Source organism: Aedes albopictus, chromosome 2 (assembly GCF_035046485.1).
Source record: "Aedes albopictus strain Foshan chromosome 2, AalbF5, whole genome shotgun sequence".
Classification (NCBI taxonomy): Eukaryota; Metazoa; Arthropoda; class Insecta; order Diptera; family Culicidae; genus Aedes; species Aedes albopictus.
The window spans coordinates 493288341-493314576 of NC_085137.1; the positions used below are offsets into that span (position 1 = coordinate 493288341).

The window sequence follows — 26236 nt, forward strand, 5'->3', positions numbered from 1 at the left end:
TGTTATATCTCCGGATTCAATGAACCGAATGCGAGGAAATTTTGACCATTTATGACTTATATAATGAGCTTTGAAAAACTTTTGACTTAACTTGAAATTATTAACAAGAGAAAAAGTTATAGCGATTTCATTAATTTTATGATTTTTTAGTTAATTGGTCTATAAAATCAAATGAAATGAAATGGAAACTTTAGCGTTCTAATTTTTACGTCACGTGTAGTTTTCAGAATTTTCTTATTGATTTCTGAATACGACTTTTTATGGGAGATCCTCTGCAAGTTTGCCTTCCTAGAAATATTGCTAGGGTAATCCTTGGGAAATTTTGCAGAATCTATGAAATTTTTAGGATATTTTGGAAAAAAAATACATGGTTGAGCTTATATAGAAGTTCTTGATGAGATTTCTAAAAGAATATGAGAAGGTGAAATACAGAATACTTTGATCGAATTCTTGCAGGAAATTTTTGAAACGATTGCTGCATACATTTTTGGAATTCTTGAAAAAAAAAATGCTGGATAATAATTTTTGGAATAATAATAACAATTTTTGTATGTAATTCTTAAAAATCGTATTCCGCTAGAAAAATTTTCGAAAATGTAGGCAGAAGCGAAATTAAAACTCATTTGAATATTAAAAAACCCAGATTTATCCACCTAGTGGTGATAGTGCCTTTCTCGTTAAATATGTACTCATGATCTTTCCGTCGACGCAATCAATCTTGCCTTAGAGTCAGTGATCAGCCCCAAATCTCTGTGCTTTGGTAATGGACGAGAAGGGGGAAATGCTCATAACAGCGATCTGGGACTGTACCATCTACGAATTTCTGAATCATGAGAATACTTTATTTAGATAATCAAGAATTTTATCAAGGTCATCATCGAATTGGGGCACTTATTCCGACGTTATATTCAACGTATGGGCAGAGCTGAAAGTATCAGTCCTTTCAGTTGACTGCTTGACCACCTTCACTGGAGGCTGATTCATACCAAGATGACAATTACTAGCCAGGATTAAACTTTTTCCACAGAACACTTTGACAAAGTTTTATCTGCACATTTAATGCTATATTTTATTATCATTGGTTGCAAAATTCATGTAGAATTTGTAATGTAGTAATTTGAATTGCCAATGCTATATCACATTCAAATATCAACCACATTACAGAGCTCGCCCTCCAGCCACATCAAAATTTTGCGTAGTAATTTTAGACGCAAATAAAGATTTAAAAGAATGTTCCGGGCTGATGCGCTTAAATTTTAATTTTTCCATATGACGTTGATCCATCCTACTGTAAATTTACGCCTCAGGAATCTAAAATGGTGTGATTTGATGAGATCGCTTTAGTTTTTTTTTTAGGTTTTTGGTTCTCTTACACATATCTATCGCTTGCATTCATTTGGTTCACTTTCGTAATTTCGCTAAAGCACCCAACGCTGCTTCTGCAACACCACCGGTAGCTTCCGGCGAGACCCCCGGAATTGATTTCGTAACACTACCGGTATATTCAAATGTGATCTGAATTTATGAAAACTGTTAATCAGGTTACCCGGAACTAAAAACACTACCGGTAGTAGCTTCTGTGGACTGTGCCTATTTTCTTATCATCCATGCATCAGGTTACTGACAAAAAAGCGATTTGATGTACCGCAAGCATGGGTTTGATTCACTTTTATGTATGTCCACTTCCAGTGGGACGCCCTTAACCGGTTCCGGAAAATTAACATGGCTCATTTTTACATTTGACCAATTCCGGCGGGACACCTGAAACCGGTTGTGGAATACTATCGGTGGTCTCTAACGTAATCTGAGCTGGTTTTCCTGAAAACCTTTCATCAGCTTATCGAAAAAACCGCGGTTTGATGAAGCGCATGCATGGAGTTGGGTTCCCTTCTACATTTGACCACATCCAGAGGGACACCGGGAACCGATTCCGGGACACTACTAGTTTTCCCAAGCATGATCTGAGATATTTTTTCTTGGTAACCGTTCATCAGGATACCTTAAAAGCCATTTGATGTGTCGCGAATATTTCTTTGGTTCTCTTTTACATTCGGCTACTTTCAGCGAAATACCTCAAATCGATTCCGGAACACTATCAGTAGTTTCTAATGTGGGCATAGCTTATTTTCTTGCTGATCGTACAAGTTATCGAAAAGGCCATGATTTGATGTGTCGCATGTATGAATTAGGCCACTTCCGGCGGGACACCAGGAGCCGGTTCCGGGATGCTACCGGTTCAGATATGATCTGAGACTATTTTCCTGCTTACCGTTCCTCAGGTTATAGAAAAAGCAGCGATTTGATGTATCACATGCATGGGTTTGGTTCACTTTTATATTTGGCCACTTCCGGCGGGATACCCGGAACCAGTTCCGGAACTCTACCGGATCAGATATGGTCTGCGACTATTTTCCTGTTTTCCATTCATCAGGTTACATAAAAAGCGGTGATTTGATGTGTCGCATGCATGGGTTTGTTTCACTTTTATATTTGGCCACTTCCGGTGAGACACCCGGAACCGGTTCTGCAACACTACCGGTACAGATATAGTCTGCGACTATTTTCCAATTTATCGTTCATCAGGTTATAGAAAAAGCTGCGATTTTATGTGTCGCATGCATGGGTTTGGTTCACTTTTATATTTGGTCACTTCCGGCGGGATACCCGGAACCGGTTCCGGTACACTACCGGATCAGATATGGTCTGAGACTATTTTCCTGTTAACCATTCATCAGGTTACATAAAAAGCGGTGATTTGATGTGTCGTATGCATGGGTTTGTTTCACTTTTACATTTGGCCACTTACAATGGGACACCCGGAACAGGTTCCGGTATGCTACCGGTTTAGATATGGTCCGAGACTATTTTTCTGTCTACCGTTCATCAGGTTATACAAAAAGCTGCAATTTGATGTGTCGCATGCATGGGTTTGGTTCACTTTTATATTTGGCCACTTCCGGCGGGACACACAGAACTGGTTCCGGAACACTACCGGTTCAGATATAATCTGCGACTATTTTCCTGCTTACCGTTCGTCAGATAATCGAAAATGCCGTGGTTAGATGGGTCGCATGCATGGGTTTGTTGCAATTTCATATCTGGCCCCTTCCTGGGGTACCGGTCCGGAACACCTAAATGGCCATAACTCCGGAACGGCTGGACCGATTCAAACCATTTTCAATAGGAAACAATGGGACAATATTCCGCGTCGATTGAACATAAAAGCGTTGAAATCGGATGATATTTACTATCCAAAAGTGAGGTGACCTTTTTGTACACATACACACATACACACGCACACACATACATACACACACACATACATACATACAGACATCATCTCAACTCGTCGAGCTGAGTCGATTGGTATATAAGACTTGGCCCTCTGGGGGTTCTATCAAAATTTCATTTTTGGAGTGAACATATAGCCTTTCGGTACACCTTGGTGTACGAGAAAGGCAAAAATGACTGAAATGTTAATGAATACCAATTTTTAATTTCTTAAAATGCTAATAAGCTTATTTCTAAAAAATCCCATATTCTGAAGTTCTGAAGTTCAGTTTTATGATAAGCAATTGAAACAAAACTTGCTTCAAAAGTATTGATGAAGTTTCACCGCAAAGGTCTAAATTCTCTTTGCAACTAATTTACCATTCCCACCTGAATTTTCTTTTAAAAATCCACCGCTGCAAGACCGTGGGAATTATAAATATATAGGATTTATTCAGAAATCAAAATCAAATTCTACAATCCTGCCAGGTTGTTTGTCAGAAATTTCCTTGGTAGCTACGTAAGAATGTTTTAAAGTGTTATTTAGAAAAACACAGCACCTTTTCAGGCATTTCATAATACTTTTCAAACCTTATTCATCAGTAAAATCAACTCCACATAAACGAAACTGTTACTATTTTTTTAAATAAAAGTTCGACATAATTCAGCAAAATATGTCACAGGATTGGTTTTGATGGCAATTTTGTAAAATAATCTTCTGAGATTTTAATGAAATGGATTCAGTTATAAATCATATTTTTTTTTAGGAGAAGAAAGTAGTGCATCGCTACAATATGGAATCCAGCAGTAGGTATATAAACTATGGGGCCGTCCAAGGACCATAGTCCATACATTTTTTTTCGTGTGGACCAAAGCTCACGCAGGGGGGGAGGGGGAGGTTCAGAATATCCAAAAAATGACAACGTGGCTTATGGACAAACCCTCTACGTATCTGAATCAGTAGACTCGGATCTCTCATCAGAAAAAAAAATCCTGAAAAAACGCAGTAGTGCGAGTAAATACAGCTTCTGTGACAGTCTCAAGAATTAAAAAAGTTCTACCAGAACCTCAATGTGATGCAACGACTTCATACAGGAAGCCAAAATATGCACGGCCGGCCTCTTGACGGATGGATTTCAGTTGATTGAAAGGTGGAAGCAGTACTTCAATGAACATTTGAATAACACGGAGAACTTAAGCACGGATGACTGAGATGACGGCGGAAAACACAACGTCAACACTAGCTCAAAAACAACAAAGTAGAGCTTGAGTGTCATCAGTAATCTCACGCTCCCAAATTCGTCCTATTCGAGCGATAGCGGCACCAATTAATTACGTTCTTTTTGTTTTCATAGGTGCTCACTTCTAACAAAAAATACAAAAATAATAAACAAAACAAATAGCGCTTCAGTTCTTTCTTTTTAGAAGGTTGAAAAAAGGAATGAGATGATAGGAAAGGGAACCAATACCCTAGTTGATGAGGAAAACTTAGCAGATGATGTGCATATTGATGCCCAGAAAAGTTGGTCAATTGTCTGTAAGGCCGAATTATGATCAATTATGATCAGGGCCCATATAGCCGAGGCGGTAAACGCACGGGTATTCAGCATGACCATGCTGAGGGTGACGGGTTCGATTCCCGGTCGGTCCAGGATCTTTTCGTAAAGGAAATTTCCTTGACTTCCTTGGGGATAGAGTATCTTCGTGCCTGCCACACGATATACACATGCAAAATGGTCATTGGCAGAGGAAGCTCTCAGTTAAAAACTGTGGAAGTGCTCATAGAACACTAAGCTGAGAAGCAGGCTTTGTCCCAGTGAGGACGTTACGCCAAGAAGAGAGAGAGAGAGATGATCAAAGAATGTAGACTGTAGAGGCGTAGACAAACTCTGGACAACATTCTAGCTGACAATGTGTTCATCAGAAATACTTTTTTTCTTTTAGTCATAGGCTTTTCTTTCTAGTTTTACTATTCAGAGATTAGTTGGCGTAGAAGTTGCGAATGTTTTTTGTTAGATTTTTATTTTTTTCGAATCATAGGCTGTACTTTCGAGTTATACTGATATAGGAATCTGTGGCAGGGATGGGAATTGCTAGCTCCGTCACAACTTTGGTATGCGTGTACGAATCTTAAGTTAAGTTATTATTATTTTAGATAAAACCACAAGGTAAAAATGCTCCATACACTGTTTGTTGAAAGCATGCTCCTGAGCTGTGATAATGTCAAGGGGCTGTCCATTAATTACGTAAGGGAATTTTAGCGATTTTTCGATACCACCTCCCCCCCCCCCCCTTGAAAGATTTTTTGTATGAGAACCCAACATTTTTTGTATGGCGCGTAAGATTTTTCAAAGCCCCCCTCCCACCATAAACCCTTACGTAATTAATGGACAGCCCCCAAGTGAGTGTTCCCATCCTTGCACTTAAGTTCATCATAACTTTTTCGGCCAAACGACATTCGGCCAAACTGAACTTCGGCAAAATGACTCAGAACTGTTATTGCATAGTTGGAACCTGTGAAAACGAATTTGGCCGCTAACATCTGCGAAATTTGTCAGATTATGAAAGTACGAGGGCGTGAAATAAGGAAATTATGGAAAAAGTAATTAAAAGATTGATTATAAAATTACTTTTCTTCAAATTAGATCAGATTTAATGAAAAAAAAAACCTTTCCCTTAAGCATTTTCTGTCTCTAGGCTACCTATACCAACACGTACAATATCGTGGAAGACTTTTCTATAGCAAGTCATACCTCGCTCATAGCTTTTACACAACAACATGTTCATAAAATGCATCGTAAACGTTGCTTACCGATGTGCAGGTATTTACCCATCAGCTCATGCCTGTGTGAAAGAGGTTGGTTCTGTCAGTCAAAAAACCCTGTCAGTCAGCTCAGCTCAGCTTGTGTCAAAAGAGATGAACCCAACTTCAACAAAAGTTGTTGTAATCATCGCAATTTAACCCATGAACCAACAACCGAACAGTTTGTTCGTGTATTTATATGCGAAGTAGAGAACCGAGCCGAGTGCCGAGAGAAGAGACGAAGAAAGAAGAAGTAGGTGTCTGCAGTTCGATAGAGGAGGTATAGGAAGAAGTGATTTTTTGGAAGCTGGTGCATTTGGCCAGGAAGGTAGAGTGAAAATTTTGTGTGGTTTTATGGCGACGATGTACCTGACTTGGGCATAAATTGATCGGTTTGGGTGCGATTGTTCGCGTGAGTTGTAATACGTGCGTAATTGATGTTTTAAGTTTGGAAAATGTTTCAATATTTTGTATTCGACTCGATCGAAAACATCTGTCAAACTAGTGCATGCAAGCACAATCCTGTTCCTGGGGGTTGTGAAAATAAATAAATATTTCCCATATTTGTGATGTTTACCAGTTCATAAGTTAATCTAATCGAGTCTGTTCGAAAGTGTAACATGTTGCCTTGAAATTGAATTATAATTCAATAAATTTTAGAAAGTGTTCAATGGAAGGTGTCAATGACTCAGAAGCTAGAAAAAAGACGAGCAAGAGCATAGAAGAACACATTAACAACTGCACCAACAACAACAATAACAATGTTAACATCGTTCTGAATCTCTCTTCATTTTAGGTACCGTACAGAGGAGAAGCAACACCATCAATAACCAAAAGTGAAAAGGAAGAACGATACCTAAATCCATCATAACTGTTCAAGTGCCAATCACACACATACATTACGAATCAACCGCGGCTACTGCTTGAGCAGTACAAGGTTCGTCACAGTGCCAAACACCCAAAAAAGAACTGCAATGATCCCAGCTGGATAGTGCAGATCGATTCAGAGGGCTGCTAATGGTTGCCAAACAGTCGGATCGGTCAAATGTCCGAACGTTGTTTCCGCAGTAGGCTCAAGAGAATGAGCTCTATCGACGGTGGGCCCAATTGGAGGACAGTCTGTGCAATTCGGTTTTGGAGGAGATAATCGCGAAGACGGGAGACGGGGGAGGGCCACTGGCCCCGGGTAGACGCAGAAACGGAGGTTGGAGGAAACTAGAACGACATAACAGGCAGTAGAATGGGAAGTTGTCTGACGTGCTTCAAATCGCCACCGAATGCGACGGTGAATAACGTTGAGGCGATCGACGGGATGGTGACTGGGCCAGAAACGGCCATCACAGATACGGAAGCGGCTATACATGGTATGGGGTGTTTTGCTGGGTACATAAGTTCCTATTGGATAATTTTGTGTTTTATTAACTTGCTAGAAACGGACGACCTGCTGGCGGCCAGTCCGACCAGGGTGACCTCGCTGGGCTCAGAGAGAAAAAGTGGTAGTTTTAGGAAGACGCCTGGATTACTTAATGGGAACATTAATGCACTGCCGGATGGTGGCAGTTTGCCAGGTGAGTAAAATAAGCTTAGATCATTTAATTGGGTTCCTTAGGGGTATCCAGATTATTTTCTTGTCGGGATCTCCGTCTAAAAATTAGTTAAAATTTAATTTTAATGCTGAATTTCATAATTGATGCCCGGGAACTATTTTCAAAATGCATTTAAAGTTTGTATAGTTTTTTTTTTGCTCGGGGCGAATTGTCATTTAATTGATTGAACTGTCATTCTATATATCCACGGAAATTAAAACTGCTTTGTTTATTTACTCATCAAAACAAAGGTATTGGAACGCAATAAAATCACATTAAACTTATTGATTGATTGATTTGTCTTTATTTAAGAAACTTTCATCCCTTGGCTGGTTCGTCTCTCCATTAAACTTAGAATCAGACCTTCAAAGACCAATGCGACGTTCATGGAAAATGTTATTAAGCCTTAAGCCGTTGGTGCACAGGGTATCTTGGCTGACTCGATCGAATTTTCATATTATTGTCAAACTGATGTTGTTTCTTGAGTTCTTTCCTTGTCAAATATTTGACCCTGTGAACTTCAGGCTGATAATTACGATATTTTATTATTTATTGTTATTCTTTACATGTTAATCAGCGTTGTACCCGAGCAGAAGAAAATAGCTACTGAATAACATATCAAGGTATTAATGTTAAGTACTATCTTACCTTGATATGTCCTTCATTAGGTGGACATAAAAGGCAAAATAACAAAAACGAATACCATAATGTTGTATAGATAACACCTAGATAATAACAAGTACTGTTATTTTAATAATGAATGCATATCTAAAATTTTAAGTGGTGTATGTGTTATCCAAAAGGTATTGAATAACAAAGTAAAAACATTTTTTGTTATAAAGTTGCCCATTTATTCGATAGCTCCATGATGTAATAGCAAAACATATTCTTCAGTTATTTCATTTCTAAAGCAACAAATACCACATCAATACCAAAATCTGCTCAAATATCTCCAACTGTTATTGATATGTTCTCATAACATTTTGAAGAATAATATAATAATAACAATGTTAGGTATTAGAGAACAGGCTGTTTTTTTGTATGGTATGTGCAAGGTATTCTCTTCTGCTCGGGTAATGCTATTCGGTTTTCAGTCAATAACTTTTTCCACATATCTTAGATCGCGATCTTCGGAGAGTTGGTTCCTCGTAAAATTTCCAACGGAAATCATTCATCGATTGATTGTTAGGGCTTAAGGGGCAACCTGTGGCGATTTTTCTTTAAAAACGTGATTTCCCTCACTGTTAATTGTATGAAAACTAAAAACGGCTGGCGCTAAAATATAGTTTCTCCAATCGAGCTGAATTTTTGCACAGTTGATATGGGGCCAAAATGGAATTCAAAAAGTGTACAGGAGTGATGTGTCTTTTTCTGTCCCATGCTAATAAATAGTGCACATTAGGTTCCGACTTATTTTTTCAAAAAAAAAAAAATTGAAACCTGGCATTTGAAAGCGTTTCTAGATTCACATGACATAAAAAGAGAAACTTACAACGATAAAAAGGTGTCGTAACTTTTTTAATTTACATCGAATTTCAATCTTTTTTATGAATCTCTGTTAAGTTTGGTTTCGAATAAACTTGTAGAGCATCATTTTTTCCAAAGTCAGGCAAAATATGAGTTCTTACAAAATTCCGTAGATTTCTTCTTCTTTCAACAAAACAAAAATAACTTTGGGGGCCGATAATTTTTAAACCGCATGATCAATTTTAAATCTTTTACCGTGCTATTTTAGATATTTTTGTTGCTTTAGATTAAGAATACTCTGCACCTTCAAAAACTGGTATCAACATAGACACACATCAAAAACAAATAAAAATTTGGAAAAAAATTATTGTTTTTATGCAAAGTTTTGGGTTTAAAGTGAAATTATTCTATATAATTATATCAAAGCCTTAAACTTCATTTTTTTGGAGTGTTCTGAGTTGAAAAATATTCTCATGATTGAATTGCAAGATTTTTTAAATCTTCCACTGTATTCTATGTTCCTAAAGTAAAAACTGTCAAAAATCGTTTTCAATTTCAATTTCGCATGGAAAAATCAAGTTTTAAAGTGCGTATTGGCAGATTTTTGTGAAAAGTATAGAAATATGTAATGTCTGGATAAACCTCTGCTAATATCCAGAAAAAATAATACTCGAGGAATGTCTGATGAAATCTCTAGAAAATATTCTTGGGAAAATTTCTGAAAGTATATATATAGAAATTCATAAAGGTATCCTTGAAGAAAATCAAGGAGGAATTTCTGATAAACCACATTGAAGTGAAACTGTATGCATTTCCTAATTTTTTGACTTTTGATATTTTTTATTAGATAACGGGAAAATATTTTTATTCGGTTTTCATACGCATTTTGAGGAATGATTAACCCTCTAATACCCAAATTTATGATTTTGATCTAAATATCATTTTTCTTTTCTCTGAATTCGATTTAAACATGTTTGGATTCGCTTTGAATTCGATATAAAATTCTGCTGGATTCGCGATTTTGTGAATTTTGGTTTTTATTTTTTTTTTGAGCATTTCAACAATTTTATATTTTTCCTCGAGATTTCATGGTTATTGTTGAAATATTTTTATTTTTAATGTTTTACATGTGAAATTTTATTTTCTATGTAGTTTAAAGAAAAGAAAATTAGAGTGCGTTCGACGCTTCTAAACTATTTAACTACAATAGAATGATTTAGAAAAAAAAGTTGTTAATTTTAGCGATTCATTTTATATTGACTTCTGAGAGGGGACTAAAACATCAATTTTTCAATGATTTATACAAAATGTAAATACGCTTGTTGAAGATACTGATCACCTGGCAACACTGAACCCAGATGACAGACCGGACTCGACATCATTGTAGAACGTCACGGTGACAGACGTTTGACATACAGTAAGACACACACATAGTTCAGCCTATTGGACGCAGTGGCTTAATTTCCCCAACAGGAGAGGAAAAAAAAAGACACACTATCTACACTACACGAAACGATAACAAATTGATTGTTAAACACGTACTATTGAATTCATACCACACGTGACAAACGAAGAATTAGTTTATTGAATGACACCCAAACCTTATTTTACGTCCACTATTGGCTTAGCGAAAAAAATGTCTACTGGCAAAATAATGATCAAAATACACATTTTTATATTTTTGTATACTTCTCCCAATCACCAAGATGTTTAAAAAAATATAAAACTGTTGAGTTTGCTCATTGTCTTAGCGGTAAAATTTTTTGTCGATCAGCCAAGCATGGACGTAAAAAAGGATGAAGTGTATACACATATTTTGCCCATTATACAAAAATTTCACTTTGTAAGTACATTACCCTAAACTTCATGCAAATTTAATAAATAAAACACTCATTACTACAGGACAGTGACAAAGTTGCAGGACAAGTTTGACACGGACAGTATACAAAAAAGGACTTAGAATTGTAAGTAAACTAGACAATAATACGACTGTCAATTTCTTGATTTTGCTTTGGCTGACCAAGCCATGTGGGAAATTACACTGTTGAAAATGCTTTGACATCCATGTGCACAACAGAACATGTGCTCGATGAACAAATTGAGATTTGAAATTATGAAAAGAAATCCACGTACTCCGGTGAGACTCGAACTCACGACTCCCAATTCGCTAGACGGGCGCTTCTATTCCTTCAAGCTACGGAGTCACTCGACTATCTCCGTCGCCAGCAGGCCTAGAACTGAACTCCCGCTTTGACATACATGTGCACAACAGACAATGTGTTAGATGTTCATCTAATCCCATCCGAAGGGGGTTTGGATTGTGAAAAGAAGATAACCATGTGCGATTGTGGAATCGAGTTCAGTTCTAGGCCTGCTGGCGACGGAGATAGTCGAGTGACTCCGTAGCTTGAAGGAATAGAAGCGCCCGTCTAGCGAATTGGGAGTCGTGAGTTCGAGTCTCACCGGAGTACGTGGATTTCTTTTCATAATTTCAAATCTCAATTTGTTCATCGAGCACATGTTCTGTTGTGCACATGGATGTCAAAGCATTTTCAACAGAATAATACGACTGTTCACAACACTAAATGAAACTTAATTATAGCTTAAAGCATTCTCCACCTAATTCGAGTTTGCTGTACAGAGAGTCCGAGGTTCCGTGTCGGTAACTGACCGCAACAACGCTTAAGACACCAAAACCATTGTGAGGTATACATAACAGTCCTGAATATCCGCCAAAAATGTAAAAATTTTGATTGCCCAGGAAACAAAAATTACAAAAATGCTCAAACTATACCCCGTCTAAAGGTGGGGTTGGGTATTAGAGGGTTGAGGTGTCTCCATTTTTTTTTTCTTGTGGATATTTTTTTTTTTTTTTTGAGAATGTTTTTGTTTCATTATTTTGTACGAATATGATTTATATAAAAACGGAAAATATTTTCCAGCAGAAAAAAAAAACTCAGAAGTTACATTGAAACTTTCTCTAAATGTTTACATAATGCGATTTTTAAAATATTGTTCCCTAATTCAAAATTCAAAATCAATAAATGAGGAAAATGCATCCAGACTCACCTTACGGAAACATTCTGGAGTAATCACAATGGGATGGAAAAAGTTCGTGCAGGCATATCCGTACCAACTCCTTAAGTAATTTCGTGGAAGAATTTTTGGAGAAACCACTGCAGGAATTTCTTAAATTTCTGAGGGAATCCATGGAGAAATTTCTGAAAAGTTTTCTGAAGATAACTAAATGGGAATTTTTGAGTGATTTTTTGCAGGTTTTTATTAACCCTCGTGCCATTGCACTGTTGTATTTTGTACAACACGTTGAAAAAATCTCGCTTTTTGTACTCATCATTGGCGTTGTGCTGACCAGGTTAAGGAATTCCTAGAAGATTTTTGAAAGGTTTCCTAGAATTATCTAGAGAAATTTCGGAAGAAAGTTCAAAAAGAGTTTCTAGAGTAATCCGGCGAAAATCTAAAAGAAAAACGTGTAAGTTTCTGGAACGAATTGAAAGGATTTTTTAAACAAGTCTATATGGAAAGAAATTCATGGATTATTTACTAAAGGAATTCTTGGAGGAATTTCTAAAAAAGAGTCTATAGGATTTCTTGAAGAAACCATTGCAGAATTTCTTAATAAATCACTATAAAAAATAAAAGAATCCTTGTGGATATTTCTGAAGGATATTCTTGAAAGATCCTTGAAAAATGTCAAATGTCTTCAAAGAACGTCAAATGTTCTCAAATTGAAGACATGTCTTGACATCTGGTATCCTGGACTGTGATACTCCACATGACACATTTTGGATACGATCGGCTACTAAAATTGAAAGGCCCACTGTTTCGGCAACAGCAGTCTGAGTGGTAAGCAAACACAGTTGTAGCTCCTACGTCCGACGTTTCGGTTCCCATATTGAACCATCTTCTCTTCAAGGGGATAAGAGTTTGTATTTTTGTGAACAACCACTCAGACTGCTGTTGCCGAAAAATTATCTCTCCAACCGAAAGTATCACTCACAAACGACAGTCAAATTGTATAATAGTTGAAAGAGCCTCATCGTTTGCGGTGCTCTCTATGATTTTTCAAAAATTCTTACACGGATTTCCTTAGAAACTACTCTGAAACTACTAAAATTCCTCTCGGGTGTCTCCCGAAATTCTGCCAGAAATTGTCTTAAATTGTTTTCGAGTTATTCCTTAAAAGTTTTTTTTTATTCTGGAAATTTATCCAAACTCATCTTCTGAAATTCTTTGGGTATTATTTCGTGAACGTCTACAGGCATCCTTAAGGAATTTATTCAAAGCTGTCATTGTGAATTCCTGTGGGAGTGTTCTCAGGATTTCTTTAAGAACTCATCTACAGATGTTGGCATCTTTTTGCCTTTCTCGTACACCAAGGTGTACCGAAAGGCTATATGTTCACTCCAAAAACGAAAAGCTGATAGAGCCCCCGGAGGGGTCAAGTGTTATATACCAATCGACTCAGCTCGACGAGTTGAGATAATGTCTGTGTGTATGTATGTGTGTGTGTGTGTGTATGTATGTATGTGTGTGTGTATGTGTACAAAAAGGTCACCTCATTTTTAGATAGTAAATATGAACCGATTTCAACGACCGATGGTTCATTCGACGGGGTACATTGTCCCATTGTTTCCTATTGAAAATGGTTCAGATCGGTCCAGCCGTTCCGGAGTTATGGCCATTTAGGTGTTCCGGACCGGTACCCCAGGAAGGGGCCAGATATGAAAATGCAACAAACCCATGCATGCGACCCATCAAACCACGGCATTTTTGATTTTCTGATGAACGGGAAGTAGGAAAATAGTTTCAGACTATATCTGAACCGGTAGTGTTCCGGAACCGGTTCCGGGTGTACCGTCGGAAGAGGCCAATAAAAAAAGTGAACCAAACCCTGGCATGCGACACATTAAAGAGCGGCTTTTTCGATAACCAGATGAACGGTAAGCAGGAAAATAGTATCAGACCGTATCTGGACCGGTTGTGTTCCGGAACCTGTTCCGGATGTCCTGCCGGAAGTGGCCAATTAAAAAAGTGAACCAAACCCCGGCATGCGACACATTAAAGAGCGGCTTTTTCGATAACCAGATGAACGGTAAGCAGGAAAATAGTATCAGACCGTATCTGGACCGGTTGTGTTCCGGAACCGGTTCCGGATGTCCTGCCGGAAGTGGCCAATTAAAAAAGTGGACCAAACCCAGGCATGTTACACATTAAAGAGCGGCTTTTTCGATAACCAGATGAACGGTAAGCAGGAAAATAGTATCAGACCGTATCTGGACCGGTTGTGTTCCGGAACCGGTTCCGGATGTCGTGCCGGAAGTGGCCAATTAAAAAAGTGGACCAAACCCAGGCATGTTACACATCAAAGAGCGGCTTTTTCGATAACCAGATGAACATGCCAATTAAAAAAGTGAACCAAACCCGTGCATGCGAAACATCTAATCATCAAAAATGTTCGATAACCAGCTAAACGGGCAGCAAGAAAATAAACTCTGACCACATCTAAGATAACCGGCAGTGTTGCAGAATCAGGATTGGATGCATCGCTGAAATTACTAAGATGAACAAAATCGATGCAAGCAATTAATATGCGTAAAAGAACAAAATCTTGATAAACATTTAAGCGATCTTGTCAAATCACACCATTTTAGATTCCTGAGACGTCATTATACAGTAGGATGGATCAATGTGTTTACATACAATTTAAATTTTATAGCACCAATCCCCTTTTGCGTCTAAAATTACTGAGAACAATTTTGATGCAACAGATTAAGCCCTCGCGCTCTGTAACACGGTTGAAATTTGAATGGGTATGGGAAATTTCGCTTGCTTGCACTTTTTTTTGTCAAATTTTACATGAATCTTATAATCAATGATAATAAAATATCGGCTAAAGTGTGCAGAAAAAAAATCGCCGATAATGATCGGCATCCAGTGCTAGCTAGCTATTTTATTAGATCATCATTCAACAAACATGTTTGTTGTTTCAAACTACAGTGTTTTTTCTCCGTGAGTGAAGCTGGTCAAGCAGTCAACTGAGAGGTTTGATATTTTTCAGCTCTGCCTATACGTTTAACATAGCGTCGGATTATGAGCCATCAATAAGTTTCCAAATTCGATTATGGATTTGATAAAATTCTTGCATTTCTGAATAAGGCTGACACAAGTTTCGATTTTCTCTCAAGTCAAAAGGGGTCCCCCCTTGGAAATTTTGGTCGGAATTTAACCTTTGGAGGAAGGGCACAATTGAATAAACCAATATTTTTTTAATGTTAAGATGAAATTATAGTCTTCCGGAAGATTTCTAATCAAATCCGACGAGTTAAGCGGTTTTGCTTAATTGTTTGAGTATTTTTTCATCAAATACATGTACTATTTCTCAACTACAACCCCCCCCCCCCCTTAATTGAAGAGTCAACGAGCACTGTGACAAAAGAAGAAAATGAGGTTTATTCCGTTCTAGAGAATTCTCAGGATTCAGGAACACTTCGGGTCTTCGGGTTATGGCGACGGAAAAATTTTGAGTGCATATTCGACGAGAAAGGCACTATCACCACTAGGTGGATTAATCTGGGTTTTTCTCAGTAGCTCCAGCTGAAACTAATTGTGCAGGAGTTCTTCTAGGATTCCTCCCAGGATATCTCCACGAATTCCTGCACAAATTATTTCGAGAATTGATTACGATTCTTTTTCCAAAGATTTGTTTTTGGAATTTCTACTGGAGTTCCTTTGGGTGTTTCAGGCCAAACATTTCAATATGGCCTATTTGCAATTGAGAGGCTCTCTTTGTTCAATTTCTCTTTAAATTATTGCAATGTAATGGTACACTTTTCAACAATTTTTGCAGTACAAATCAAAAGACGATTGTTTTGACCATTGTTCAATGCAAGGAGACAATCATAATGCAAATAAACAGCTTAATATATCAGCGAAAGAGAGGGAAACCAAAGAGAGCCTCTCTTCTGCAGATTGGACCTTTGGACATGTTTGGCCTGATTTCTCAAGTATTTTTTCTTGGATTATTTACAGAGGTATATCGATTTCATTCTTCTGATATTCTTCCTAGCATTCATTAAGCTTGAAAGCTGCTCAAGATGATACGCAGAACTTTGTATGAACTCTCAATATATCAATATAATAGAAGTTTATTCCAGTAGCTTGGTGTTCTGATGAAGACTGTCATTTGATGAACTGTCATTTTTATATAAATATAACTTTGAGGGCAAACTCGAATAGAAAACAAATCTGAAGTTACAAAATCAATTAAAATAAGGTTAAATAAAAAAAATGTCACCTTTCGGAATCGAACCGGCAGCCGTTGCGTGAAAACGCAACGCTCTACCACAACACCACCACTACAAAGAAGTGCATAGTGGGTGGATCTTATTTGAATCAAGTTGACTTGGCGTTTATCAAGTATCTACAACCGCCTTTCTCAAACTATGGGTTGCGACCATAAGAAATACACGCGGCGATAAAGAAGTTTAAGAAATGATGATCTTCAGTACCACAGTGGCAAGTCAGCAGGCCATCACGCAGAAGGAAGCGGTTCAAATCTACAAAATAGTGTTGGAGTTTGTGTAAGTTTAACAAAATGGTAGCGATTTCGGGTATGATTTCATAATACCCAGCAGATTGTGATAAACTTAAAAAATACATTTTGGTATCTACACTCATTTTGAAAAAGCTTTATCATAAGCTGCTTAAAGGATGTCCGACTGCCTTGTGTATATTTTGAAATTGCAAAACTGCTTAAAAATAAAGTTGCCTAAAACGGTCATGAGAAACTTCTAACAAGCTGGGCTCATAAAGTGCCATCTTATTTAAACTTTTAGTTACCTACTTGGGAATTTTTTTGTTTGACCATATTTTTCTATTTGTTTACGTGTCTTATTTAAAATAGCAGACGCAAAGCTTTTCGTGCGAGGTCACTGGCAATGCCGAATCGAGTACAAATGTACAGATGTATCAGAGAGATTGGTATCAGAGAGTTGATCATCAGTTGTACCTTAGTTAGAAATCAGTTTCTCAATAAAACCATTCAGAACACGCTACGATGTTATCTATATTGACCTCACCTCTTCACTTTGTTTTATTGTAATTTAGTTATCAATAACTCTATTGACTCAGGCAGTTAACCACTAGCGTAGTCAGTAGGCTGCGGCTTATTTTTCAAAATTTGTTGAAACCTGAAATTCGTAAGCTCTTTTGGATTCAAATGACACAAAAAGAGAAACCTCTGAGTTTAAGCCAAACATATTGAGATTTAGAGGTCGTGCAATCGCTTCAAAGTTGAATTTTCGAGTAATGAAATAGTTATTTATGTAACGAGTTGCAAAAAGTTGATTTTTTCAGCACAAGTCGTACATTTATCCAACGAGGCTTGCCGAGTTGGATAAATACGAAGAGTGCTGAAAAAATCGAGTTTTGCAACAAGTTCCATACAAAATTTTATGCCATGATTTTTTTCATTATGCAACCCATTTGAAATGCATAATGTTCATAATGCAACTCAAATGAGTTGCATTATGAACATTATACAACTATTTTTATTATGCAACTCATTTCAGTTGCATAATGAGCCAGTGCGGAAAAATTGACCATTATGATACCAAAACGAGTTATATAAAATGTAAATTATGATACTGAATTGCATAAAGGTGTTTTCACTTCAAGTGTCATAACTTTCTCAATTTTCAACCGATTTTCAATCTTTTTTATGAATTTCTCACAAATTAAATTTCAAATAAACTCGTAGAATATCGTTTTTTTCCACGCAAAATATGAGTTTTTGAAGATTTTTTTTTCTTCTTTTTACAAAATTGTTTATTTTAAAGTCATATAATTTTTCAACCATTTGACCAATGTTAAATTTTTTAGCTTGCTTTTGTAGATATTTTTGTTGCCTATCTTTGTCCTAAACAAACTTTTCATCAAAGTAGTCATTTTTATGATACTTTTCACCAAAAACTGCCAAAACATGCCAAACTTGATTTTTTTATGGAGTTTTTGACGATTATTTGCAATTTTTCACTCCAAACCAGATACTTAGCATCATATTTAGGGATGTGGAACACATTGGAGGATTTTTTTTTTCAAATTTTTTTTCTCGCATTTCGAACATGAAAATATTTTTTGATTCAGAACACTCCAAAAATTGCAGTTTAAAGCTTCCATATTATTATTGAGAATAAATTTTTCACTTTGAGCCCGAAATTAAGCATGAAAACAGTTAAAATTTCCGATTTTTCCAATAAAATACGTTTTTCTTAACAGTTTTTGGTATTTATCTATTTTGAAACGTTTTTTAAAGGTACAGTTTATTCACAGCATTCTCAGGCAACAAAAATATCTACAAAAGCAAGTAAAAAAATTTAAAATTGGTCAAACGGTCAAAAAGTCATAGAACTTTAAAGTTAAAAATTTTTGTAAAAAGAAGAAAAAAATATATTAAATCTTCAAAAACTCATATTTTGCGTGACTTTGGAAAAAAGAGATGTTCTACGAGTTTATTCGAAATTTAATTTATGAGATATTAATAAAAAAAAACATTAAAAATCGGATGAAAATTGAGAAAGTTATGGCACTTGAAGTGAAAACACCTTTCTATTACCCGAAAATTCAACTTTGAACCGATTGCGCGACCTCTAAATCTCAATATTTTTGACCTAAACTCAGAGGTTTCTCTTTTTGTGTCATTTGAATCCAAAAGAGCTTACGAATTCCAGGTTTCAACAACTTTTGAAAAATAAGCCGCAGCCTAGTAGTCAGCTTGTTGTTTTTCTTTACTCACTCTCCTGAATAAACACGAGAAAGATAAAGATGGAAGTGGGGATACTTGCCTCCTTTTTTATCTCGCTCTTTATCAAGGAGAATGAGTGAGAAAGCAAAGGAAAAGCTGCATACGCCAGTGTGTATAACATTTTTAAAAGTTCTATATAAATTAAAGGGATTTGTTAAAAATTATGTGGGGAAGTGATTCTGAGTATGCTGCAATCAGAGAAACATACCTAGATAGATGACCTAAATGGTATTTATGCAGTAACGGAAAAACCGTTTGAATAACTGGTGATGGAACAAAACGAAATTGTCGGAAAATTTTTGATATAAATAAATATCCCTGGCTCTTAAAAAGAATTTCAGTGACGTACTCTTGGACGTACTTGGAAAAACCTTTATAAAACTCTTATAAATCTGGAGAGACAACCAAAATTACTTCTCAAGAAAATAAATATTAACTGACGTATTTCATTTTTGTATTTCATATAGGTAAAGATCTCGCGACGCAAATCTCCGACAACGATCTGAACAAACTGTTCGAGGAGTACAAGGACGGCCAGGAGGACGCAATTCTCTCCGAAGGCATCGAGCGGCTGTGCTGTGATCTAGGTTATAAGCCGGACGACTTCGCCATCCTGGTGCTGGCCTGGCGTCTGGACGCGTCCCAGATGTGTCAGTTCACCAAGTCGGAGTTCATCCAGGGTCTGCAGCAGATGAACGCCGCCAGCATCGACGACATCAAGCTCCGGCTGGAGCAGATCGTGGAGAAGCTCAAAACCGACTCGGAGGAGTTCAAGCTGCTGTACAGATTCACATTCCGGTTCGGGCTGGAACCGGGCCATCGGATCCTGTCGCTCGACATGGCCATTAGCCTGTGGCGGTTGGTGTTCACGGTGCACACCCCGGACATCCTGCCACGGTGGTTGCACTTCCTCGAGCAGCACCAGAACATCCGGGGCATTCCGAAGGACACCTGGAACATGTTTCTGAACTTTGTGGAGACCTGTGATATTACACAGTACGACGATACCGAGGCGTGGCCCAGCTTATTCGACGACTTTGTCGAGTACGAGCAGGAACGGTTGAAGCAGGCTGGATTGAAAGGGGAATCGGAAGGGGGTGATGGGGGAGTGGAAGGTTCCGAGGAAGCGACCGCTGGTGTAGGGGTCCTAGAGGACGACAACAATAATTCATAGTATTGCGAATCGAGAGCAGTGCCTTCCGACTGGTAGCGACGATGACTCGCAACGCTCCAATTCAGGCGAACTCTCTCACACAGACACAAACACACACACATGTTTTAAAATATTTATTACCTTTTGCTGAAAGTTTGTAGTGTTCGCGCGCGCATTCAATAATCGTGTATCCTTGTTTATGTTCTCACCTGCCTTGAGTTGAAGTTTTTCTTTCCGCACCCAAGTCCGTCGCATTTGGAACACACTTAAGTCGCTTAGAAAGTCTGTTCCTTAGTTTTTTTTTAATCAGACGAAGAAGAGGAAGATAATGAAAAAGCCGCAATGCACGTTGATCAGTTGTTCGACGAAACGAATTTTACTACTTTTAAGCAGTATGAATAAATTTAACACTATTATATTTGTTTTTATACTCATATAGATATCGAAATTTAGTGTAATCCACAGTAACAATTGGAATAAAAGAAAACGATGAACATTTATCGCTAAAAGCAGCAGAAAGCATGCATTTTTTCTGCGTTCGTTCCAAGTACAGCCAAGTTTTGCTATGAGTTATTCTCGCTGAAACAGAGTCTAGCATCTACATGAAGACTTCGAATAGTACGTAGGTAGATTTGTCTGCCTACTCGATAAAAGCACAATAGGGACGGAACCAATTTTCAAAATATCAAACATAGAAACCCCTGTCTCGCAAAGAGTCTAAAAGTTAGTGAAAATGTAGCACGTTACTGAAAATGAATACAAGGAATAGACAAAAAAAAATTCATTTTTTCAAACAAAACATATTTACAGATTTTCAGTGCTTCTTAACAAAAGTTAAAATTAGTTAAAGTTTTTTTTGACAAAAACGAAAATACTGCATTTTTAAGGGAGGCGCATTTTCTCCATCCCCTGTACCATTAGACAGACCACCTTGGTAAATTCAAACAGAGAATTTTAGTTCACATTTTTCAAACAGAAGAAGAAAACCAAAGAAATTTAGGAAAAACTAATGAAAATTGTTGGCAATGCGGGAGAGGGTAAATAATTCAAATCATGGAAAAGCTAGGACTCTTTAAAAAAAATTAATCGAAAAAATTCTTTCGTTTAGCGACGTACACAGATTGTATATGAAAATTGCATTCGAAGGCTTTATGTGGATCGTGCCCTGATTTTAGCGGGAATTATTCTACATTCTGTAGAAAAATGAACTTTATATCAGCCAACTGATGAAGACGATAAGAGAAGAGGAGATTTTATGTGATCGTATGCTTAACCTGATAAGGAGCAAGTCGCTGAAGCGTTTAAAATTCTACGAGAGAAATTTATGTACAAGCTTTTCGGCAACTAAATAAAAACTCGATTCCTGCGCTCCTCATCGCAGCTCGAACCGAACCGGACTCCGGGCGAAGAATCGAAATTAATTATTCGACTTTAAATAAATCAACAGATAGATTTTCTTTTCACATTTTAGCTCAAATGTATAATAAATAAAATTGTAAAACAAATTTAAGCTAATTAATCGAATAGAACACATACTCGAGAACGCTCCTTATTTTTCGATAATGTGTGATGAATGTCTTAGTTAGATGAAGAAGACACAACTAGCAGTGAACGCAAAAAAAGATAAAACAACTAGGCTAAATTGAGAGAAAAACGAACAACAACAACAAAAAACACTACTGAACCTCTATTTAAGATTATTCTAGACAAAAAAAAAAGTGGATGAATAAAGTCGAAAAATGTCAAAAGAATTCAGCACGTGGTCTGTTGTTTCATTCATTTCTTCCTCTGCAACCTGATCAGTTCCGTCGTCGGAGCAGTGAACATGACGAATGGCGATGAGCAATCGGCAAATCCATCCGATGACATATCAATTTTATTCGTGAAATCAATCAAGACATGTGCATGGAACGGACCGTACCGTTTCAAAAGATTGGATATTGGAAACGATAATTCGTCTAACTTTTGTCAGGGTTCGTTGCAATTGGGCTTTCGATTTAAATTATAGGGCTCTTTGCCGAAAGTCACCGTTAGTGAGCGTTTTATTCGTCGATGTTCGGTTCTGAAGAGACTCAAATCGATTATTTCAATGAGGTCTTTTAAAGGGAAATTAACTCAATGACAATGTTATAAACTAAATTGCAGATAATAAGCTTCTCAGAATGTTATACTGACGACGACAACGTAAAATGATTCATGGTTCACTAAGGGACGATTAGGGTAGCGAACCACTTGGGCTGCGGCCGGTATTTTGGGCACTCTTTGCTATAACTCAGTCTATTCCAAACCAATTGACTTGAAATTTTGTACACGGCTAGATACTACACGTATCTCATCGCGTTCCAAATATTGTGTCAATTGGTTCAGAATTGGCTGAGTTATTGCAGAAAAATGCCCAAAATAGGATTCCTGCCGGGATAGATCCACTTCCCTATCATCTTTACGTGGCTCCTTCTGCCCATGACGCGCAAAAATATCGCAATTCTGAGCACATTTTTGGCTCTTCAGTGTCCTAAAATCATCGATTTTAGTAGAATAGTACATTTTTTCGTCGAAAAAATTTCATGATTTTTCCGACCCCATACAATTTTTGAGAACTTTGGCCCCCTTGGAGAAACACTTAGCCTTGAGACACGGACTACAAATTTTGGCATGATGCTTTTTTAGCTAAAACGATCGTTTTGCAATATTGAACTTTTAACATTTCCAACTTTTGCAAAAATAGGGACGGCTTAATGGGCAACTATACGTTACTTTGTCACGATCTCGGAGCCCTAATCAGGTAAAAGTTCCCATCGAACCTAATTCACAGCAAGGAGACCTATTGAGGAATGATCATCAGTTTACACTCAATGTGGTCTTGACCGAAGTTTTTCAGATGTAAATATAAGCTGCATTGAATTCATCGAATAAAATACTCTATTCAAAACGTAGAAAAATGTAATGCTCTTCTTATTTAAAATCTACAAGCTTGAATAACACATGAACCATTTATATTGTAAAAAAACACTTGCCACGGGCGCTACTGCGTCCACAAATAAACTAGTCATATATATAATAGCCCTGTTTGTCTGTCCGGTGACTAGCAAACCAGACGCAGCACGCGGGGAAATTCTCACAAAATTCTCACAAAAAATAAAATATTTGACTCTTCAACTCTTATCCGGACCCATACCAACCAGTGACAACCATAGACAACCAGACACAGCATTTGATGGAAAAAATCACAGACAATAGACGTTGGAAATTTTGTTTTTTTTAATACTTGGCATTTTAATCCTTTTTTACTATCAGATCCAGAAAACAAAATCAGTGACAACTAAAGACAACCAGACACAGCATTTAATGAAAAAACCACAGACAACAGACGTTGAAATTTTTTATTTTTTTTTTAATTTGACATTTTAATGCTTTTTTACTGTCAGATGAAGAAAACAAAACCAGTGACAACCATAGACAACGAGACACAGCATTTGATGAAAAAAATCACAGACAACAGACGTTGACATTTTTGATTTTCTTTTTAAATTTGACGCTTTTATGCTTTTTAACTGTCAGATGAAGAAAACAAAACCAGTGACATCCAAAGACAACCACACACAGCATTTGATGAAAAAAAAATCACAGACAACAGACGTTGAATTTTTTTTTAATTTGACACTTTAATGCTTTTTTACTGTCAGATGAAGAAAACAAAACCAGTGACAACTAGACACAGCATTAAAAAATCACAGACAATAGACGTTGGAATTTTTTATTTGTTTTTATATATTTGACATTTTAATTCTTTCTTACTATCGGATGCATAAAACAAAACCAGTGACAACCTTTGACAACCAGACACAGCATTTGATGAAGAAAAAAACACACAGACAACAGACGCTGAAAATTTTGATTTTTTTTAATGCAGAAAATAATCTGTCACTCTTAGACAACCGAATGCAGCAGTTACTGGAAATAACACAGATAGCGCTGTTTGTCTGTCCGGTGACTTCACCGAAGTATTTTCAGATGTAAATATAAGCTGCATTGAATTCAACAAAAAACTCTATTCAAAACGTAGAAAAAGGTAATGTTTTTCTTATTTAAAATCTACAAGCGTGAATTACAGATAAACCGTTTATATTTAAAAAAAACTTACCACGGGCGCTACTGCGTCCACAAATAAACTAGTTTATGATAATTACAATTTATTACAATTTATGAGTAGGCTTTTCGTTAACTTGCACACGTGAGAGACTAAAACCACCCCATCCCACCTAAAACCAATTCGCCCACGCCAGCCAGGGTGTTGTAGTAACAAAACCACAATGAAACTCTCTTGGAGTAGCAACCAATTAGTACAGGTTCCCAAGTGTGTTGAGCAGGGACGCCTAAATACGCAAAGTTTGCGGAAAAAAAGAACTCAAAAGTGAACTCAAATGGAGACTCCTCATCTGATACTTGCCAATCAGTCAACTCATGACAAATTCTGTTCATGCAGAGTTGGGTTAGGTGCACATGGCCAGTAGTACACAGTCAAATATTTGACAACGAAAGAACTCAAGAAACAACATCAGTTTGACACTAATAAAAATTCGATCGAGTCAAACAAGATGTTTGAGCATTGGTATTTTTTCGGACAAATACATATTTAACCTTGTGTACAAACAGCTTATGTTAAGTTATCCATAAACTATACTACCTAAGCATTGTATCAAACTGAAGCATCTCTAATTAATGTTTGAGCTACTTAAGAAGATTTTTTTTGATCTGTATTAACGAGATTCTTATCCCTAGGCTAGTTCATCTCGGGTCCCACGCTTTTCTTCCCTTCCGGAGAAAGATCTCACATTTTGTGAGTTTGTCGGGAGTGGGATTTTATCCCAGGTACTCGGCGTGATAGTCACGTGCTTTAACCATCACACCAGGCGCTCCACTTCAGATGATATAATCATCGAGACAATACTGCCAAATATCAGCGAAAAGATGCTGAAAACAAGAGCTTGCTTGAAGGCATCCATAAGGAAAGGTTGAAACATACTGTTTACTTTATTCTAAAATAAAGCATGCTCAAGGCACGACAATTCATTTATAATGAAATATGCAAAATTAGGTTCACAAGGTAACCTATACAGAAGTTACCCCACGAAAATGAACTTACTGAAGTAGAGCCACTTAGGCTACACACGATTTTTACGCTGAAAATTGATCTGAGGCTTCCTAGCCGTAGCCGCTACCCAAACTAGACAGGATTACACTCTTCACAATTACAGCACAAAAAGGAAACATCAACGACAAAACAAATCGATGTCAATCGAAAAACGCCATTGGCGAAAACGCATTAAGGTGAAACATCAACAAATCGTATTGCAATTTTGCATACAAACTTAAAACCGTTGGTGTGTTCGACTGTTTTACGAAATTGTTTCGTGGTGGCTTGTCAGTCTTGACAAAAATAAAACACTATTTATGTTATTTTGTACCAAAATAACATAAATACAGTTTTATTTTTGTCAAACCACCACGATACAAACTTAAAAGGCACAAATCTGACGAACCAAGCATCGAACTAAGCCACACTAGTTTATCCTGGCTTTGCTCACTTGCAAAAAGAAGCAGCTTTTCCAAATCGAGAGCATTTGTTTACGAATTTTCAAGATTGGTGCTCTTAAAACCGTGTGTAGGGGACCAAGTCGGCCATTGTGGCAGCCATATTTGTATTTTCTGATGTTTCTCCTTAAGCGAACCCATATAGGTAGTACCTACCTTACCTTGTTGGCTACAAAGTAACTTTACTCCAACGCCGAGCGTATAGTAGAGCACCATCTTCGTCGGTCTTGGGCGATGTTCCTCCAGTTTACCCAAACGTGTAGGGATCGTAGATCTTCTTCAACCGCGTGCAGCCAGCGAGTTCGCGGCCGCCCACGAAGTCGCCTACCTCTACCGGGTTCTCTGCTGGATGTTGTTTTCGCTATTCTTTCTTCCGACATTCGCACTATGTGTCCAGCCCACTGAAGTCTGCCGTATTTTATACGTTTCACAATATTCGTGTCTTCGTACACTTGGTACAACTCGTGATTCATGCGTCTGCGCCACACTCCATTTTCCATTTTTTGCGCTCAAAAACTCCAAAAGCTTTTCGATCCACATCC

The 26236-nt window shown here is 37.3% G+C and overlaps 1 protein-coding gene across 6 annotated transcripts; it reads left to right on the top strand.

Annotated features, from left to right (window-relative positions):
- Nucleotides 1-6156: 6156 nt before the first annotated feature.
- LOC109423345 (DCN1-like protein 3) lies at nt 6157-21853 on the top strand. 6 transcript variants are annotated; one of them, XM_019698292.3, is made up of 4 exons: nt 6157-6401; nt 6870-7437; nt 7504-7641; nt 19417-21853. In XM_019698292.3, exons 2-4 carry the CDS (start codon nt 7314-7316, stop codon nt 20121-20123), a joined length of 969 nt encoding a protein of 322 aa, XP_019553837.2. In that variant the 5' UTR covers nt 6157-6401; nt 6870-7313; the 3' UTR covers nt 20124-21853. The 6 variants fall into 6 exon arrangements, with proteins under 6 accessions (XP_019553837.2, XP_019553841.2, XP_019553843.2 ...); XM_019698296.3 differs by having other exon boundaries at nt 6157-6353; XM_019698298.3 differs by having other exon boundaries at nt 6157-6326.
- Nucleotides 21854-26236: the final 4383 nt, after the last annotated feature.